At 54.5% G+C, this 19,496-nt stretch overlaps 7 protein-coding genes across 7 annotated transcripts; 4 read left to right on the plus strand and 3 right to left on the minus strand.

The window, feature by feature from the left end:
- Positions 1-555: 555 nt before the first annotated feature.
- Positions 556-3,835, minus strand: CkaCkLH20_08990 (uncharacterized protein; the record flags this gene model as incomplete). The annotated part of the gene is made up of 6 exons (XM_038891705.1): positions 556-603; positions 662-1,596; positions 2,424-3,374; positions 3,423-3,586; positions 3,637-3,727; positions 3,775-3,835. 6 exons carry the CDS (start codon positions 3,833-3,835, stop codon positions 556-558), a joined length of 2,250 nt encoding a protein of 749 aa, XP_038742992.1.
- Positions 3,836-4,811: 976 nt separating this feature from the next.
- CkaCkLH20_08991 (ferric reductase like transmembrane component) lies at positions 4,812-6,706 on the plus strand (the record flags this gene model as incomplete). The annotated part of the gene is made up of 2 exons (XM_038891706.1): positions 4,812-5,193; positions 5,334-6,706. 2 exons carry the CDS (start codon positions 4,812-4,814, stop codon positions 6,704-6,706), a joined length of 1,755 nt encoding a protein of 584 aa, XP_038742993.1.
- A 373-nt stretch (positions 6,707-7,079) lies between these two features.
- CkaCkLH20_08992 (VanZ like family protein) lies at positions 7,080-7,907 on the minus strand (the record flags this gene model as incomplete). The annotated part of the gene is made up of 1 exon (XM_038891707.1): positions 7,080-7,907. The coding sequence occupies one exon, from the start codon at positions 7,905-7,907 to the stop codon at positions 7,080-7,082; it is 828 nt and encodes a 275-aa protein (XP_038742994.1).
- Positions 7,908-9,340: 1,433 nt separating this feature from the next.
- Positions 9,341-12,888, plus strand: CkaCkLH20_08993 (uncharacterized protein; the record flags this gene model as incomplete). Its single annotated transcript, XM_038891708.1, has 3 exons — positions 9,341-10,430; positions 10,491-11,641; positions 11,692-12,888. 3 exons carry the CDS (start codon positions 9,341-9,343, stop codon positions 12,886-12,888), a joined length of 3,438 nt encoding a protein of 1,145 aa, XP_038742995.1.
- A 2,057-nt stretch (positions 12,889-14,945) lies between these two features.
- Positions 14,946-15,470, plus strand: CkaCkLH20_08994 (uncharacterized protein; the record flags this gene model as incomplete). Its single annotated transcript, XM_038891709.1, has 1 exon — positions 14,946-15,470. One exon carries the CDS (start codon positions 14,946-14,948, stop codon positions 15,468-15,470), a length of 525 nt encoding a protein of 174 aa, XP_038742996.1.
- A 375-nt stretch (positions 15,471-15,845) lies between these two features.
- CkaCkLH20_08995 (uncharacterized protein) lies at positions 15,846-17,452 on the minus strand (the record flags this gene model as incomplete). Its single annotated transcript, XM_038891710.1, has 4 exons — positions 15,846-16,553; positions 16,606-16,767; positions 16,824-17,324; positions 17,393-17,452. The coding sequence occupies 4 exons, from the start codon at positions 17,450-17,452 to the stop codon at positions 15,846-15,848; spliced, it is 1,431 nt and encodes a 476-aa protein (XP_038742997.1).
- Positions 17,453-18,218: 766 nt separating this feature from the next.
- CkaCkLH20_08996 (uncharacterized protein) lies at positions 18,219-19,450 on the plus strand (the record flags this gene model as incomplete). Its single annotated transcript, XM_038891711.1, has 3 exons — positions 18,219-18,785; positions 18,843-19,163; positions 19,211-19,450. 3 exons carry the CDS (start codon positions 18,219-18,221, stop codon positions 19,448-19,450), a joined length of 1,128 nt encoding a protein of 375 aa, XP_038742998.1.
- Between the last annotated feature and the right edge of the window lie 46 nt (positions 19,451-19,496).

Here is a 19,496-nt window from a genome sequence, read left to right on the forward strand (position 1 = left end):
AGAATCTGACGTTGTTCTGTATAGCGCATTGCCCTAGATCTTCGAAAAAATCCACGATGGGTAAGATCTCTTCTTCAGCACACTCGTCGATGGCGTCGATAAAACAGATAGCTTGTTGTTGGTCGAGCTTAGAGATAGCTCTGGAAAAGAGGTCTCGAAGCAGATCGATATTCCAAGAATCCGAACTAGTCAGACTGGGGAGATCAACATCTTCAAGCACGCTCTGCAGTCCGGGTAGCCTTTCCAAAAGCTGTACCAGTAGGGATCTGTACATCCCTTCGCTTGTCCTTTCGAGAAGTTCGCCGCGAGCATTGAAGAAAAATGAAACAACTGCATCGTTTTTCGTCGCCTTTCTTCTCGCCCAATCAAAGACAAATTTCATGATCGTAGACTTTCCAGCGCCAGGCTTTCCACTAATCCACAAAACGCCGTGATGGTTGGTATATTCTCCAGGGTCCAGCCAATTAACAACGTCTGGGTGCTTTAATAGCCATTGACATGTGTTCGCATGTGCATTCTGGATGCTAAAGTGTCGATTGGCGACTTTTTTGAGTTTCAAGGACTCAAGAAGTACTTGTCGAAGCTCCAGCTGCGGTGTTCCATCTGTAAATTCATTAGCGAAGAGTAAGTTTTAAAAAGCGGACCAACACCTACAAGAAACAGGCCGGTCAAAGACTGCCGGTGGTGATGCATTGCGTCGCGCCGGAATGATGTTGAGAAGCTCCTTCGTGTAAGCCGCTGCGGTTGCAGCGGCGTACTCCTGCCATCCTTGGGTCTTATGCGTGTCCGAGTAGTCGCAGATCCCCCTGATAACCAAGCATGGAAAACTGTCCATAAGACCAGCCGCTTCCATTTCAAAGCACAGAATTTCGTGCTCTTGCGCAAAACGATCTCGAGTGTAGCCATGTTTCATGACCTGGTTCGCCGAAGCGATAACGCCGTAATGAACTTTTGGGTGGTTGTCCGGTCGAGCCCCTCTCTCGACTAGCCGCGATAGATCGCACTCATCGCAGTTGTGTCCAACATGATCATATCCGGCTTCATATAGTCTGTCCTTCCCAACTCCTTGATATGTATACGCAGTCATCGAAGGATTCCGGGTAATCATCTGTGCGAGGTAGACGGGAATCTGACTTGGCTGCGATTCATGCATCGCTCGCAGCTTTGCGACGGCGACAAGGAGTTCTTGTGGTGGCTTGTTGAGGGCTCTCGACGTTTGAATTCGGCCTTCCTGGACAGTTTTCCCGAAGTCATATTGAATCACTCCCGGTGATGTCAGCGTCGGGCAGCTGACCACAACGTCACCAAGCCGAATATCAAACTTCATAGGGACACCTCCGCCGATACCGACCATGAGCCGAATGTTGATGCACGGGAAACTCCATCGCATATTGTTAGCCAGCAAGGCTGCTTTGGTGATACCATACTGTCCCGACGGCAAGCATGCAATGACAACGTTGTGGTCGCCAATGTTTCCAAAGACATATAGGTTGCTGTCGTTCGAGCTCATGATTAGGGGCTCGTGAGTCTCGTCAAGCATGGCCGTGGCAGCAGCCATCTCGAGAGGAAGAGCCGCAACCCACGCAACGGTGTAGGCTTCAGGAGTCAGCCTTCTCCGGACTTTGGGTGTGGCATCGCTCGATGATTCGTGAGCCAGGTCTTCTAATCTAGGACGTTTTCTTGGAGGGATGTTCGGTTCATCGTCAGCGATGGCGGCGTTCCATGTTCTTTGGTTGGAGTTCTGCATCAGGATTGGAGAAAGTGAGTCGGATCTATCACCACCGTCCTGACTGTGGTGCGTCGGCATTGTTCACGAAGCCGGGGATAAGTATCCCAAATCAGGCTGTCCGTTGATTTGGCGTCTGGTGCGATGTCGTCAATGACTATGCCGAGCAAAAAGACAACCAGCTCCTGGGAAATTCCAGCGACCATTGTCGCAAAGCATGAGAGACTGGCAATGGTCGGTTCCAAGGCAGCTTCAGGCCTTGCTTGAACGATGTGAAAGTTGAAGAGCGGGGGAGACGAAAGAATAGAAGAAGTGAGGCGAAGACATTCTGGCAAGCAGGCTGTGCCGGGGTCTGGGTCGCAGTTCGTTGGTCACGCATGCAGCTGACTCCATCGAAGCTGACCAACGGCGTGTCTCCTGCGCCGCTGCGGGCTTATCCGTATTGGATGGCGGCGGAAAATGCTGGTCCCCTCTTCTACTTGGTAGTGAAAAGAGAAAGTGGCATGTCACGTAGTCGCATAACGGAGAGGTTGCGCTGCTCATTGTCTTGGCAGGCCGTCAGGCTGACTTGAAGCATTCATATTGTAATTAGTTGTTGAGTACCCGAACCCTCCGAGTGCTCATACTGTAGAACCACCAAGCCCAAGCCCGAAAGTCGAAGGCCGCCGAAAGCTCAGTGTCTGCATCCTCGGCTTACGGTCGGCTTGCTGTTCTTGGAAGCGCATGTCGCCGAACAGCTGTGGAGGGAAAATGCGTTGCCAATAGTACCACAGCGAAGCCGTTGCGATGGTGATTGGAATGGCGACGACCCAGTAAACCCAAAATTTATCGGACATCAGCCACTCACCCGAGCCTGAATCAAACTCGAAAAACGTCGTACTGAAGATAGCAGAAACGAATGTGGCGGGCAGGAATAGCAGTGTCAAAAAAGCGACCGTCTTCATGGCCTCGCTGTCTCTCTGAGTGGCGCGGCCAATATCGACAGACATGCCCGCGTCGAATTGAGCGACCATGTTGAATGCCAGAGCGATTTCGTTCAGCAAGCGTGCCTTGTTCGAGGCAGAGCGGTCCTGCAGGCTGCCGAGCATCCCCTCAAAGAACCGCAGGCGTCCCTCGGTGTGGTTCCAAGCCTTCTTCCAGGCAACCACATCAGGCTGCGCCCCGCCCGAGTATGCCTCGAAGGCTTTGTGCTGCTCCAAAATCTGCTTCGCGGTCTTGACCGCCACATCCAGGGTTTCAGACACATGTATCGCATGTCTGGCCGTATCGTGCAAATAGCGAAATTCTGGCGCCGGTTTTGGCTTCAGCGGCCCGTCCCTCTCCTTCTCCGTGCTCCTTACAGTGTCGCGCACCGACCACACAGCTGCATCCTGCAACGTGACAATCTTCTCCAGAAGGCGAATGTAAATCCAGTATGGACTGATGTAGTTGTGCTCATCTGGGACCGCGAACAGGGGATCCTGTTTGGGATCCAGTTCGTCATCCGGTACTCGTTCGAGGCAGCTCGTGGAGGGCGGGCGAAGATCGAAAATGACGAGGATTGTTTTCTGAGTCTTTGCGATCCACCTCGTCAAGATGTTCAGCTTGAACCATTCGTACCCGGTGTGTGGGTTGTTCGTCAGTTTGACCTGAAATCGGGCCCATGAATCTTCCTCAGGTCAGTTCTTGCTCATCCGAAAAGCTCCATGTAACTCACTCAACCCAGAAATGTTTCCTTTCTCATCCAGAGTGGTATCCTGGCCGAAGAAGCCGTTGGCACCTTTGCTGTACCCTTTCCACCACAAGTCAGGCACCTCGTAGGTGATAGAAAATTGCTCGCGACACCTTGGGCATTGGCGGATTCTGAGGGCTTTTGCGTTGCTGAGTGAGTGTCAGTGACTGGTCACTCTTGTTGAGATCGTTGAACCTACACAATGCACACATCATAGTCGATGGAAGGCAGCACGGAACCATCCCCATGCGTCGCTGCTCGACTCGCTTCTACCCATCCTTTCCCAGTTTCTAGCAGTGTTAGTACGTCCTTTTGACAAGTTTGGCTGAGTGCGTACCTTTCTTCCAGCAGAGGAACTTCGGTTCAGGACACTGGGTGCAAGGCTGCTTCTCGTCCATGTCAAAATTCTGTCGCCTTTCAAGGAGCTCCTCTGGATTTTGCAACAACGATGAAATTGCGGGAAACAGCCGGAATAAAAAGCAAATGGCCATGTTCAAGATCAGGCTTCAAGTGAGGAGAAGCTCCACCTGGATTTCTGCACAACGCACTGCAGCTGACGGTGGACCTTAGGACCAATCATTTGTCGTAAGAAGGCGATGTTGCAGCATGACGCCCACCGAGTCTTTTGCCCGATAGTTGCGCATTTCGCCCTCGAATAAAAGGTGATGCTCGAATGGTTCGCATCATGATCGTCGATTCGTCTGTCGATTTTTGTTTTACTGACCTTGGGCCAGACTCGGTTGCTCTGCAAGGAGAGTAGAATTGGAGAGACGAAATTGCGAAGAGGGCAACCCGATGGATCAAATAGAACTTCGGCCGGCTGAGAGTGAATCAAGATGCAAATCTCAATCAAATCTGCAGGTGGCAGATGCAGAATTAAAGACAGAGATGTCTCCAGAGAAGAAATAAAGTGGAAGATGACGCTTGGTCGGTGTCCGGGGCAGGGACCTCCCACCGGTTCTCACGGGAGAATTGGGGCAGCCCCCACGACGAAACGGGGTCAATGGGGGGGATAGCTCAGGGGTAGATTCCCTAGCCACGATGATTATGACCAATCAGAGAGGCCCTTTTTCAAGCAACCAAGCTTGTGCCGCCTGGACCCTGAGCGAAGATGCCAGCTGGAAGGAGCTCTGAGTGTGTGATCCTCGTATCCCCGCGGGTTTGGAGACGTGGAATGTGAACTTTCGCAACTCCAATTTCTCTGATTAACAATCCGCTTCGGTCCGAGCTTGCGGATAGCCTCCATTCTTTTAAAGAACCAATTTCCATCCATGTCGCTCATGTGGTTTTGATATCCAATCCCGGCTTGATCTCCTCTTCCTCCTTATCCATCTTCTCCATTGTCATCCGTGAGATCCGTCGAGATCGACCATCATGGGTTGGCCTTACAAATTTCTGGATCTCTCCCGCGAGGAGGTCCAGATCCGGAGAGAAACCTTGGATCGATACGGCAGCTATGCACAGTTCTCCGCCTTGACGCCGATAATTCTGGCATTGCTCATTCGTTTCTTCGGATATCTCAGGCAGCGTTGGCAAGCAAGCGCCGCCTATGACGCTGTTCCGGATTCACCAGACCTGAAGGCTAGGAGGCAAAGCTGGGTTGGCAACTTCGATACGAATGTAAGGAAAGTGAAGTGGTGGCTGGGTGACGATGTCTACTTCATGGGACAGCATTGGGGTCAGAAGGACCAATGGGTCTTTGGCGTGGCTTGGTTTGCATGGATGCTTGTCCTCTCCATTTTGGAAACAGGCGAAGGTAAGTGCCCATTCCCTCATCGAGAGCATCACAAACATCCCAAAAACCTGCAATAGTCTCAGTGGCATTGGATGGAGACCATGCTCATTGAGATTTTGGTCTTCGCGGAATGTCAATTAGCACTCTCTGACACCTCCCAGACTACCTCCACCTCACGAAACGCTTCGGCATCATCGCCGCGTCGCAGGTTCCTTTCCAATATCTGCTGGCCTTGAAGAGCTTCAGCCCCATCGCCAAAGTCTTCCGCACCTCCCACGAGGAACTCAACAAATGGCATCGCGTCCTATCCCGTGTGACGTTGTCGCTGCTCGTCCTCCACGCCATCTTCTACATGAACTTCTTCGTCGAAAAGGGCATCGTCCTGAAGCGCCTCTTCGCCCCCGTCGTCTTCCTTGGTGTCGTCGCCTTCGCAACCATGAACATGATGACTTCAACAGCAGCTGCCGCCGTTCGGAAGTACTCGTACCGCGTATTCTTCATCACCCACCTCATCGGCGCCTTTGCCATCCCGCCGCTGGTCTTCTTCCATGCCAGGTCATCTCGGCTATTCATGGCCAAGGCCATCATCGTCTTCCTCATCGATCTCGTCGTACGCCGTCTTCGCACCGTCATGGCCTTTTCGAAGATGGAGACCATTCCCGGGACGAATCTCGTCAAGATTCGCGCCTCGATTCCTCAGTTCAAGGTCAATGCTTTCCGAAGCCGGCCCGGATCTCACATCTACCTCAGCATCCCCGCGGCCGCACGACCCGGCGGCGGCAAGTCTTCAGATGCATTGCTCTACGAATTCCTCTTCAACCCCTTTACCGTGGCTTCCGTAGATGAAGAGACGGGCGATCTCACCCTTGTCGCTCGACAGCTCGACGGCCCGTTGACGCGGCACCTTGGTCATTTCGCTAACGCGGGCGGAAGCTTGGACGACGGGAAGATCCCGCTCTGCATCGAGGGCCCGTACGGCGCTGCATCCATCCACTTCGACAAACTCATCAGCACGACCGTCGACCGCGTCCTGTTGGTGGCTGGCGGCGTCGGAGCAACCTTCACCGTACCCATCTACCAGGCCATCATCCAGGACAACCCGAGCGCCAAGGTCGAGATGGTCTGGTCCGTCCGCGGAGCCGGCGACGCGACATGGGCCATGGCGACGGACAAATCCCCCAAGAGCCTCCTCGAAGACGGCAACGTCCATATCTTCCTGACCGGCGACTCCCTCACCTCCGCCAACACGGGGCCCATGGCCGGCATGCCCGCCGAGACCTCCTCGGAAGGCGAGATGGAGATGAACCCCATGTACCGCGACCGCAGGCGGAACCTCTTCACCAGCGACCACAACCGCAAGCGGCCCAACCTGCGGACCATCGTCGACGACGTCTTCAGGCAGGGCGCCGAGGAGAGGGTGGCCGTGCTCGTTTGCGGGCCCGCGGAGATGGGCAGGGAGATGCGGGAGTACGTCGGGGCGTGGGTCAAGAGGGGCCGGGAGGTGGTGTGGCACAACGAGGCATTTGGGTGGTGAGCTGCATGTTTGTGTGCTTGTTTTTTTTTGCGGGCTAATCGAGACTTGGGAGAGTCTCACATACATTAAACACGGGAACCTGGGATGATGATCGCTGGCGTATGCATAATATTTGGCTTGGTCTATTTAGATATAAAAGCAACACTTTGCCGTTCTTCGAATTTTCTCTGTAATACCAACGCTTTTTGTGTAGCTCTGAACTCGAGCAAACATGGTCATCACACAAACTTGCTCGGTAGGAGAAGCCTGGCAATTTTTCTCTATGACGAAACATACGCTACTAGGATGAAGGCCGTCCCGAACGCCAAAAATCGTAACTCAATGCTCATCATCCATCGTATCTCACAATCTCCCTTCTCACGCGGGGCATGCCCTAGTCAGCCCGCTTCTTGGGGTCGCCGATGTCCCCAGAGTCAACGTCCTTGCCCTTGACCCCGCCAATATCGCCATCGTCGTCCTCATCCCACTCGTCCACCTGGTTCTCGTCCCAATTATCCACCTCTTGCTCGAGCGTCCGTCCAGCAGCCGTATCACCGCCGTCTCTCGCGCCGCTCGACTCGATCACGCCCGTCTCGTGGCCCTCGCCCAGCTCGACGTCCTCCTCGTCTTCCCCCGGAACGGGCGCGTACGTCTTGGTGCGGCGCTTGCGTTCCAGCATGCGCTTGTGGTACCACGAGCACAGCCCCAGGCTCGCGAGGGAGCCGACGACGTTGGCGACGATGTCGTAGAAGTCGAACTCGCGGCCGTTGGGGAGGAAGCCCTGGAGGAACTCGGAGCCGACGCCGAGGACGAAGGTGCAGACGGTCAGGGTGAGGTTGAGGGTGCGGCGGCGGTTCGTGTCGAGGATCCAGTAGAAGACGAGGGTGAGGAGGAAGAAGGTCGCGAAGTGGAGGACCTTGTCGTTTACGTACTGGCCCAGCTGGAGGGAGGTCAGGCCTGCGTAGCCTGCGACGAGGAGGAGGGCGAAAAAGACGCCTGGAGGGTGGGAGGGAATGTTAGCTAAGAGTAACGTGGGTTGGACGTGGACATGGAGCTTGGGTTCGGATCTGCGAGATGGACGGGGGATCCAGATGTAGGGCTGGATCCAGGTCCAGATCCAGATCCAGGTCCGTCCCAAATTGCCAGGCCCAGTGTGAAGCTTTTGACGCACCTGCAAAGGGCAAGCGTATCCGCATTTCGAAGGGTCCTGCGGCTCTTGCAGGGTGTGGTTTGATTGGATCGGTAGTTGAGGTATATGTAGCTCGGTTCGGAGGGTCTCGTCGTCGATGTGCGTAATGCGTGGGTTGACTCGGTTAATGGGGTAGCAGTAGCTTAGCTACAAGGTGTCATGATGGGACGGAGGGTCGAAGATGCTGTGATGGGAAGAAGGGCAAAGCAGTCGTAATGGGGTTCGTCACAGACAAACGAGGGTGTGAGGTGTTGGTGTCCAGCTGGCCGGAGCTTCCAGACGGCTGGGACCTGCTGGAGTCGACGGGACGGTGACTGGATCGGGAGGGAGAGCTTTCTGGTGCCGAAGAACTCAGCCCACTGACGACACAAGATGCCACTGGATGGACCACAATGGAAGCTTGTGGCGGGCGGGACCTGCTGGGCGCCCTGGAGGGCGGCGAGGGAACGAGGACAGGGGTTCGCCCCCGACGGGAGGTTTTTTTCGGGGTGTGTGTCGGCAAGTCGGGTTGGGTCTAGTTGCTGTGGCCCGGGCGGGTTATCCCGTGGGCCGTGGAGGACATGGAGAGAGAGGCGCGAGTCGCGATATTTAGAGGAGTGGACGCGTGTTGACTTTGAAGACGTGGAGGATGATGATGGTCAATGAGGGAGCGGATTGAAGGTGTCGCATCAGTGGTGATGGGATGCCGTTGTGGTCGCTGAAGAACACTGAACATGCACCCACTATTTTTCAGTACACATCTCCAATCCAGCACAGCATAAGAGTGCCTTCCCGTAATACAAACTCTACTTTTGCCGCCTCATTATCTCACCTGCGTGGCTCGTTGCGGACAGCGACTGGCTGGCTGGGATCATCACGTGACGCAATCATACGCGATCCGATCGCTGGGGATCCAAGGGGGGTCAAGGTGCACCGTGCTGGTGGCCTGGTTGTCTCGCGCCGTCGTCGGCATTGGAGGTTCCTGTACCTGCAGCCGGTGACCGCGACACCGATATTGACCCCAGTGCACTTCTTTTCTGGGTCCGAAAAGTAGATATTCAAATCAAATGGTTCTCAAATAACACTGGGCATTATTTTTGAATTGATGCGACAGTGCTGGTGGTGACTTTGAGCGTACCGCGGTTGGCCGGCTCAAGTCGCCAGTACTGCTCGTAGCGGCCGGCTCGCCGTGTTCAGTGTCCAGGCAAGGGAAAAGTTCCATCGCGTACACTTGGTACGAGCCTCTCCAAATCCTCAACCTCACCTCTTGGAACCACGCCTAAACCCCCCTATTCCAATCCATCAATACACAACAACCGCGTCTCGCCACAACCTCAGATCCCGCCGGCCATCTCTACCGATGTCGCTCCATCTACTGATGCGATCGTAACACCCCTTTGCCGCCCGGACTCGGTCCCTGACGAGCGCATTTTGTTGCGCATGGCGACGATCCGCCCGCTTGTCGCCATCATCAATCCGGGCTCAAAATGTCCCTCCCCAACGGCCAACACGCATGGCAACCGCCCTCACTCCATCATCAGACTTCCAGCCGTCTGTTCCATCAACTTGACGATGGTTCTGCGCGAAATGGAACCCCCGTCGACCACTCCATGGCTTTGATGCCTGAGGCACAACCCGATATTGAAGATGACCGACGCCGCGCCTTGTTCAAGGATCTCTATCATCAGCGCGAGGCAAAGATCTCGCTGCTCTTTGCTGATGACGGCTCCTACAATTACCCAAACATCGATGCCCTCCGCCGCCCCATCGCCCCCTCCCCCTCCATCTTACCCCCTGCCACAGACCATACGCCGATCCAGGAGCCTCCATTAAAGAAGGCCAAGCGGGTCATCGACGAAGACGACTACGGCGATGACGATGACGAAGAAGATGAAGACGCGACTTCCGACGACGCGAACAAGCACAAGTCCGGAGCCGCGGCCGCCGGCGCCGGCTCGCTGCTCTCCCCCTCAAAGTCCGGCAGTTCGCCCGTGCACTCCGTCAGTTCCCCCGGCAAGCAGCTCGATAGACTCAAGCAAGCCGACGCCTCCTCCCAAGACTCCTCGACAAAGGCGAGCGAAGATGCGCGCAAGCAGTTGCAAGAGGCGCGCAACGCGACCGAGGAGGCGGCGAGACGGAGTTTCCACACCATATTTCACACCCTCGAGAACGACCGGACTGCTATGCTGGAGCAGCAGCAGCTGGAAGAGTCCGAAAAGCAGCTGCAGGCGGAGATGGAACATAACAATAACCACGCTACCGCCAACGGCGGCCAGGCCGAAAACCACGGCTCCCTCAGCAGCGCCAACCTCGGCGCGTCAAGTCTGACACTCAAGCATCTGATTGCAAGGATAGACATGAAACGCGACCAAGTTCGCGCGTCGGACGCGGAGCTGCGATCGTTGATGAACGAAGTACGAAAGAACCGAAGTAAATGGGCCAGCGAGGAGAACGTCAACCAGGAAGAGTTGTACGAGGCCCTCGAGAAAGTCCTGACGGAGCTGAAGGCACATACGGAATACTCAACACCCTTCCTGCAGAGGGTGAACAAGCGCGATGCGCCCGATTACTACATACGTAAGTCGTCTCCAGGCAGACGGATTCGCTCGTGATTGGCTAATGACCCCGGCTGCGCAGTCATCAAACAGCCTATGGACCTCGGGACCATGACCAAGAAGCTCAAGTCTCTCACCTACAAGTCCAAGGCCGATTTCGTCACCGACCTCAACCTAATATGGGACAACTGCCTAAGATACAACCAGGACATGGCCCACCCCCTCCGGCGCATGGCCAATGGGATGAGGAAGGAGGCAGAAAAGCTTATCCCCCTCATCCCGGACCTCACCATCAGGCCACGGGCAGAAGTCGAGGCTGAAGAGCGGCGTAAACAGAATGGCGGCGAGGAGGACGGCGGTGACGACTCGGACGACGAGCCGATAATGTCATCTCGCGGTCGTACCGCAGGCACAAAGGGCAGCAAGTCGAGGAAACAACCGACTGACCAGAAGGAAGGCACCCCGAGCGTCGATCAAAAGCCGTTGCTCCAACTCAACGGCCTGCTTGCCAAGGGACGGGAAGGGTCCGAGGCTGTCGATGGCAGTGGTTTCGGGACGCCGATAGCGGGGTCAGCTACCCCTGGTGGTGTGAACGGTCATTCCGGGATCGGGAGCAACGCTGATGCCATGGACATCGACGGGCCGACATTGAACGGCATGGCTCTTGGTCAGGCACTCAACGACGCGGCAGAACAGGCTTTCGAGGACGAGGAGTACAAGATCTGGAAGCAAATCACCAAGAAAGATCGTGCGCTCATCGCCAAAGAGAGGGATACTCTGTTCAAGGACAACAAGCTCAACGTCGATGCGCCAGCTCTCCTTCGGACCAAGGCGGGGATTCGATGGTATCTGAGGAACCAGAAAGAGGCCGAGTCCCTCGGTGTCATCGGCCACTCTGCTGACTCTTCAGCCATGGCCGCAAAGGAAGCAGCGAAGCCTGCCGAGACACTGGCGGAGGGCATGGAGGGCGAAGAAGAGAAGGTCGTACCTCCGTACTACGAGCCTCTGACCGTCATTCCCGATATTCAACCCAAACTACAGTGGATCGAGGACGGCGAGGGTCACGTCATCAACCAACACGAGGAATACCTTCGACTCATCCCTGAAGGGCACTTCGTCGCACCGAAGAGCAAGTTGACGAGCAAGATCGACGCCAACATTCGTCAAATCCAGGAAACAAGGAAGTTATCGAGCAAGATCGGCGTGATTAAGCAGATGCAGATCCAGACTCAGGTTTGTGCTGAAGTTGCAGCTAAGCGTGAAATAATCTAACAATTTTCTAGCTATACAACAACCAGTTTCCGAAGTCGAACTACGAGGCATTCGTAGAGCAAGACGCCGAGCCCTCCTTCATTGCAGACGACGGGCCCGTCATTGCCCCAGAGACTTGCCAAAGCGCACTGCAGCGTTCCGTGGCCAAGATTCTCTACCACACTGGCTTCGAAGAACTCCAGCCGTCTGCTATTGACACATTGACCAGCATCGCATCTGACTACTTCGAGAAGCTCATTCACACATTCAATGTGTACAGAGAAGCTGAGAAGAAGGAGACTGTCGGCGTCGCTGCCCAAAGCTCCCGGTTCCAGCCTCGGTTCACTCCCGAAGAGGTCATTCTGCACACGCTCGACGAGAATGGCTCCGACTTGTTCAGTCTCGAATCGTACGCCAAGGACGAGGTCGATAGGCTCAGCTCGAAGCTCGGCGGTATACAGGAGCGCATGAAGCTGCATCTTACTGAGCTTCTTCGCCCTGCACTCACCCAAGAAGCCGGCCAAGACGGCGTTGGTGCGTTCAAGGATGGCAGCGACCAGTTCGTTAGTGGCGACTTCGCAGAGGACCTTGGCGAAGATTTCTTCGGGTTCAAGGCACTCGGTCTGGACAAGGAAATGGGTCTTGATATGCTCTCGGTTCCTCTTCACTTGCTCCAGTCTCGCGTACGCAACCAGTACCAGATGCAGACCCAGACGGCCGGCGTCGAGGTCACAGATCTCTTCGACTCGTTACCGCCCGTGGACCCTGTCACGACGGACAACATTCATGGCCAGATCGGCCTGGTCAAGAACTTCTTCCTTGCCAAGCTGCACGCTAACGGCGACACTCCGCTGGTCGAAGACGAAGAGCTGCCTGTCAAACAGAGAAGGCCCCGCCCACGTCTCGGCGCATCCGGAAAGATCGTCTCCCCGCAGAAGAGACCTCCCAAAGAACAAATCGCCCTCGCCAAGAAGAAGAAGAAGATGGAATTGGCGGCTCAGTCTCAAGAAAAGCAGGGTGTCAACGCATCTCCGGAAAAGCCTGGCAATACCACGCCGGCGAAGAAGGCCAAGAATGTCAACATCAACGGTGCAGGCCCCAACCCGACCGCGATCTCCCTTCCTCCCGGGATGGAGCGGAACGAGAGCGTGCAGAGCCAGGGCAATGCCAGTCAGACCGACAAGGATGAGGGCATGGGCATGATGAGCCCCGAGAGCATTGAGAGGTGAAGCTGATGGCATGTCCGCACCTCTCCGTACATATACGCACCTTCGCACATACAATTCTGGGCCGGCTGGCGGCGATGCCACAAATATCTCCATCACTTATGGTATTCGTGTATCTTCCTGCCCCCTCCAGAACGTTGTATCAGAGCCCTTGGGCTTTTTTCTATCTTATTACCCCCCATCACCCTCTGTGCGTCCAAGTGCAAGGTCGTCTGTTACCATACAACTTTTTTCAATATACGTTTTCGCCCTTTTTTACATCCCTCGGCGTTAGGGTTGGATCATCATTTGGTCGTATGGAAAGGGAGACATAATGCTGCGCGCAGAAACAAACTACACACGGCATGTTTACTGCTAAAGATATTGGGATACCCAAAAGGCCAACGACTGGCGGTTTTCAGGGATTCTCGGGCCTTCACGACGAAAGGGGTCCGAGACTATGTTTTTACTGGAGGCGGATGGTTATCGAGACGCGGCAAATTTGAATTTCGTTCCTTTACAGTCTCGTCCTGCATCGTGTGCCTGATCGTCGGTCCCTCGGTGTGCTGCGGCGCGGACTACCCATGCCCTGGGCCGATGATACTGGACACCACCACCAAATCTGTCTCTTTTTTTCCTTCCATCGACATTATAGTGCACACACGCCCCCGCCCTCAGTATGAATCCGGCGAGATGGGTGATCAGGGGAGGAAATATTCTGGTTTTTATCATTATTTGCGCAACACAACAAGAAAGACACACGGGACTCTCGGGACAGGGGGGGGTTTGGGAACTGATGGACTATCGGGAAACGGCAACCCCTCTTATGGCAAAGCATGGTTTGTGTGTTTTTTTTCTCTCTTACAGTGGCTACTTCTTTCTCTTTTCTATCACACTTCCGAGGTTTCGTTTATGTCCTAAAATGCTTTGCTTCTGAGGAAGGAAGGAAGGGGCATGCCCCTTTTTTTTGGTTATTTGTGGATGATGTGATGTTTGTTGCTGTTGGTAAAGCTGATAGATGGGGAGGAATGAGGTGGCTTCTTCTTTTGCGTGAGATGTTGTAGGGTGTTTTTTGAGAGTAGGTGAATTGAGATGAGTTATATGAGGTTGTGGTGCTGTGATGTGATGTGTGTTTGGTGTGAGGACCTGTGTGAGATGGGGTGGTAGGCAGCAGCGGGGGGGTGATGGAGAGGTGAGAAGATTTGTTGACGATACGACACCATCGACGGCGTACGCGTATACGACACGCTCGACGACACGCTCACTGACGACATAACACGAAAGAAAACAAGCCAACTCACTGAAGATGCGTCTCCAGTCCACTTGGACCTAGCATCCCTTCCAAAGAGGGGAAGTTCTCAGGCAACACCACAGGGCGGTTAGGAATCCGACTTTGTTGCCCAAAAAGTGTTTTTCTTTTCTTGGTCAATTGTATTGTTCACTTTATATTGCGGTCTTGGTGAAGGTTGTCATCCATGTGACGGTGAGATACTTTCACAAAACTACTACGTACCCTAATCCTCTTGCGCTCCTCTGGTGCCCCGTCTTGGCCCTGAATAACGTCTTCGCGGGGTGTGCGTGATAGGATCTTCCATTGCCCACACCAAGCTCACAACAACCGGGGAAAACAAACTTCAGGCACAAGGGTTCAGGACCCTACGAAGGGAAAATCCGTTCCTGATGCCTTGAAGAAACCACGAAATTACCTATAAAATATCAAGCCGCTCACTTCCCGGTCCCCAAGGGACTCATCTTCAGCCTCTACTCCTACGACCAACCACCCCTTTGCCCCCTCTCATCCTTCAAAAGTTCCCGGGACACGGCCGACCATGCTGTCTATGCATGACACCAGATCGATCCTTTCTCAATCACCACAGCCACCTTGATCGTTTCCCTTCCAGTATATAACAGAGACCAAACCCCCCTTGTTTCCCGGTTTCCTTCTTCTCTCCTTCTCTCACGAGATCCGTACTCTTCTCACATTCTCGACATATCCAAACAATCAACCCACTTTCCTCCCATCCGCCGCCTCACAAACAAACCACCACCCATCTCCGGCTCCTCCTCAAACAATCTACAAAATGCCCCCCGCCAACCTGTATGCCAGCGCAGACTCCTTCGTGGCCCTCGGCGAAGACCGGTGCCAACTCATCTGCCTGGTCGCCAAACTCTACAAATTCATCGACTACGACGGCAAAGCCTACGCCCTCGCCAAGGCCCACCTCACCGCCAGCTACGGCCGCGCCTTCGACTCCATCGTCGACGTCCACATCAAGCCCCCCAACAGCGCCTGGCGCCAGATGGGCCCCCGCCTGCGCCACGCCCTCCTCGCCGACTCGAGGCAGTTCCGCAACGCCCTGAGGCTGCGCGAGCTCGAGCTCACCGAGTACGCCGGCGTCGTCGTCTTCTTCGACAAGTTCAAACGCCTGGTCCGCGAGCTCATGCCCGAGATGCGGTACAGGACCTCCAAGCACGTCCGCAGGACCATGATGAACGAGGACGACGCCTACTGGCGCAAGCGCTTCAAGCAACTCAGTAACGAACACACAACGCGGACGTCGCCAAAGCCGAGAACGATGGCTACATCCAGGGCGAGAAGAGTATGACCACCGAAGGCTTCTCAGAGTTCGCATAGCAACCTTCCACCAAACCGTTAACTCCGCCTCACAAACAAAGTGGCAGTCGACCTACAAGAAAAAAACCAACAACCAAGAACCAAATCAGGTTCCGGGCATGGTGTTGAAGGACATACATCAGACTTTGCTAAAAGACTTGCTCTTAATCAGGGCCAAGTTGTCACATAGTTGAGACCAAACTCAATTCCGTAGTAAAACTCATCTTCTATGGCGGCCTACTTTCCCAGTCCTTTGCCACCGTCGCCCTGCTGAATGCCGTCTTGTTCGGAATCACGGCAACAAGGTCCTCCTCGTCAAGATCCCCGCGGTAAGTGGACCTTCGAACTACCTGGATCATACTCTTGCTCAACTTGGTATTTGAGGGATCGACTCGTCCTTGGTCATCCATTCGGGAAGCGAGTTCACCAAAAACCGCCCCATGGCCTCTCCATCGCTTTGCCGACTGAAGTACTCCAGGAACCTCATGAAGTCTTCAGTGTACCCCTCCGTGAGCATGAGATACTTCATGGCTATGCCAATGGGAAACGGCGCGGCATGCATCCCGAAGGTGCCCGCTTCTGGCTGGAAGAAGACTTCAACGGTATCTGCTATCTTCATGCAGTACCGGCGCGGATCTGTTCTTTCTGATAACTCCACCGCATCGGCCCCGAGAATCTCCAAAGGTGCTAGGAGAGTTGTGTGGAGTGAGCTGTAGACAAAGATACAGGCGGTCCAGAAGTATGTCATGACGTGGGCGACTGCAAGCTCATCAGCCGTGGGGTTCTCGTAATGACGCTCGTGAAGGGCGTCAAGGGTCTTCTGGGGAGGACTGAGGTTCTCAAGCCACCAAACTATCTCCTTGTCCAGACGTCGGTAGGTTCTTAGAAAGCGACGGCTCATGTTGGAGGTCATCGCTTGTTGCAGAAGGTCGAGGTCCTGAAGGAGCGCAGGCACGTCTGTCAGGATATCAAGCATGACGTCCTTGGGAGTCTTGGGTATCTTCGACCACGGGATAGTCTTCCACCTCAAGTCGCTCAGGAAACATCTCTTCCTACTCATGCACCCGGCTATGGCCTGCGAAGGTTAGATATCGCCAAACTTGAAAAATGGACTTTCTCAGACTTACGAGGTGCATCCTTCCTTCCGCGAAGAGCCAATGCGCGTCACCGTCGGTGTAAGCTTCCGGGCCTCTTTGCTGGATGAGAGCCAATTCGCCGACGTTGTGGCCATGCCAACTCTTGGCCTGAGAGCCTTCAACCTGGCTTTCGTCTTGAACTCCATAGAGAAGCTTACAACAACTGTTGTTAGACACAATGTAAGGAATGAGCTTGCCAAAATTCTCACCTCAAATAACCCAAGGCCACGCGACGCAACCACCACGGCGTCAGAGCTCCACCTCTTGGGGTTCCGAAGACTGACATTCACCTCCCTCAAGGCCTTGACGTACGTCTGAAATCCATCCGCCATGAGACTCGGCCGGTTCTCTTTCCTCCCGAGAGTACTCAGGCACATGGCAAGCAGCGTTCGTCGCAGCGCGGCGTCATGTCGGTAGAGGTCTCTCGCCGAGGTGGTCCAGCTCGAGATCGGGTACTTGGATGAGCAGTCCGCGGAGGTAGGGCCGCAAGGAAACCAGATGTCCCAGAAGATGCTCAGATACTTGTCTTCGTAGGCTGATCGGGCCAGTGTTTGCGGAAGCACGATGTCGGTGGAGGGGAGCGAAGACTTGGCGGACGATCCCTTGCTTGAAGTCGGGGCGGTCACGTTGATGAATACTTGCTGTCGGTCGTACTCGCAGGAGTTGTTTGTTCTTTTGCAGTTTTCGCAAATCGGTTGCCCAAAGTCGCACTTGATGAGACATCGTTAGCTGCTGGGTTTGCGGGACTGTCAGTTGATGCCGGCCGCCTCATACTTACGCCCTTCTTCCGTCGCCGACATGTTTTACAGCCCTTTGACCTGCCAGCTACCCCGACCATATTGATAACAAAAGGAGTCGACCAATTTCTTGGAATGTACTGGATATTGATGACGCGTCCCGGCGCAAAATAGGCCTCTTAGAGAAGTAGGATTTCAAACATTAAGGAAGCGGAAACCAAGAAGGCTACCTCGAGGGGGGAAACATGCCGCGGGCGGCTGAGTCTTTATGTCTTCCGCCCGAACAAGTCCATTCTGCGCGCCAATCAATCGAAGGGTTCACATGCAGCCCTACGGCGAGACAGTCAATATCCAGGGCAGATGCGGGGGAAATCCAGCATCGCCGCCAGGGTCGAAGTTGGGAATTGGGGAAAGCGAGATGCGCCCGGCGAGGACCAGTGACGAGAAGACTAAGACAGCTCATGATCACCGCCAATCAGATGGTTGTGATATTTGCCTCTATGCCCGAAAGGGATCATTTTGCGCCGTCGCTAAATCCCCCTGTCTTTCTGGCATGTTGGCCAAGCTTCCTGTGTCACATTGCTTTTGGTCGCTCTTGGGGATTTGCGCAGAGACATATTCGATGCTTCGTGGGTCTGGTCTGGAGTCGATTCAACCTGATTCTGGCAATGTGTGGGCATCAGGTAGCATGTGCTCATCAGGCTCGAGGCTATATAAGGATCGAAGGCTTCTCGCATTCTTCACATGAATAGAATACGACTTCAATTTATTATCTTTGCTTTTCAACTTCGGAAGGTTTTACCGGTGCAGAGTCTGTGACTTACAACACACTGCCCGTGGCATCTTCTGAATTGACAACACTCCACGATGACCAAGTCAGAGCAGACAGTTCCCAAATCATCAGCTGGAAAGATGACCAAGCTGCACGAATATCTCGGTTTCAAGAAGAGGTATAACTTCATTCTCTTCGTCAACTTCGCCGGCGCCCTGATGGGCTTCACGCTGGCGCGTCTCATGTATCTCAACTTCGACAAGATCCTGTGCGGCCCAGGATTCAGCACCACCCAGCGCGCCCTGCCCGGCGAGTGCTACTACTACCGCAACTTCACCCGGGATCGGATCGGAATCGTCATGCACCTCGCATGCATCCTGCCCGCCTCGTTCCTGGTGTGCTGGCAGTTCGTTCCCATAATCCGTCGCAGGTGGATTCTCTTCCACCGCATCAACGGCTACGTCGTTCTGTTACTCTCGATACCCGGGACGATCGGTGCGCTGTTGATCGCGAGGCATGCTGTCGGTGGAGGCTTGGATGTTCAAGCCTCCGTCGGGCTGCTCTGCTTTGCGTTTCTGGGGTCGCTGTTCACCTCGTTCGTCCAGATCAAGAGGTTGCAGATCGAGCAGCATCGTGCCTGGATGTTGAGGGCTTGGTTCTACGTGAGCATCTCCTCCTATCCAAGTGAGTGTTGACTTGCTGACATCTTTGGGTTTCAGGCCGGCGCCATCATCACCATGAGGCCGATTCTCCTCCTCGGCGCTCTCATCATCAGCAAGAACGGCGGATACTTTGTCTCGCTTCCATGCGCCGTGATTGAGCACATGCTGGGCAACGCCAATGCAGCCAATGCCACCTCAGTCTTTTTCGAGGCCTGCACGCCTTACACGACAGGGGAGAACCCGGACCAACAAGTCTCAGTCGAGGCGAACTTCCTCGATAGATCGACACCGGCCGGGCCTGCCGCGTCTTTGCATGCCAGCTTCGGGATGGCTGGGTTTGTGGCGGGTGCCATCCACGCGATTGGCGTCGAGGTATACGTAAGTCTCCGGTGACAGGTTGGGTTGTCCTGAACTGACTCTCCTAGCTGCGGCTCACCCCGAGAGAGGCAGAACGGCTTCGACATATCTCTTACCAGAGGCAAATGGAAGCTGGGATGCGAAATCCTGGTAGTTCTGGATTTACAAGCGATGTAATTGGAGACGCGGAGAAATGGGAGCCCAAAGTCCAGGAACAGCAGAACGAGGATAAGACGTCGAGCTCACAGGATGGCAAAGCTTCCGACCAAAGATTGGATGGCTCAATCATTTCTAAGAACCAGTTATAGTAAATTCGACAAGTATGCAGAGTATTAATATTGTTCTCAAGAGAGA

Source organism: Colletotrichum karsti, assembly GCF_011947395.1.
Source record: "Colletotrichum karsti strain CkLH20 chromosome Unknown Scaffold31, whole genome shotgun sequence".
In the NCBI taxonomy this organism is placed as follows: Eukaryota; Fungi; Ascomycota; class Sordariomycetes; order Glomerellales; family Glomerellaceae; genus Colletotrichum; species Colletotrichum karsti.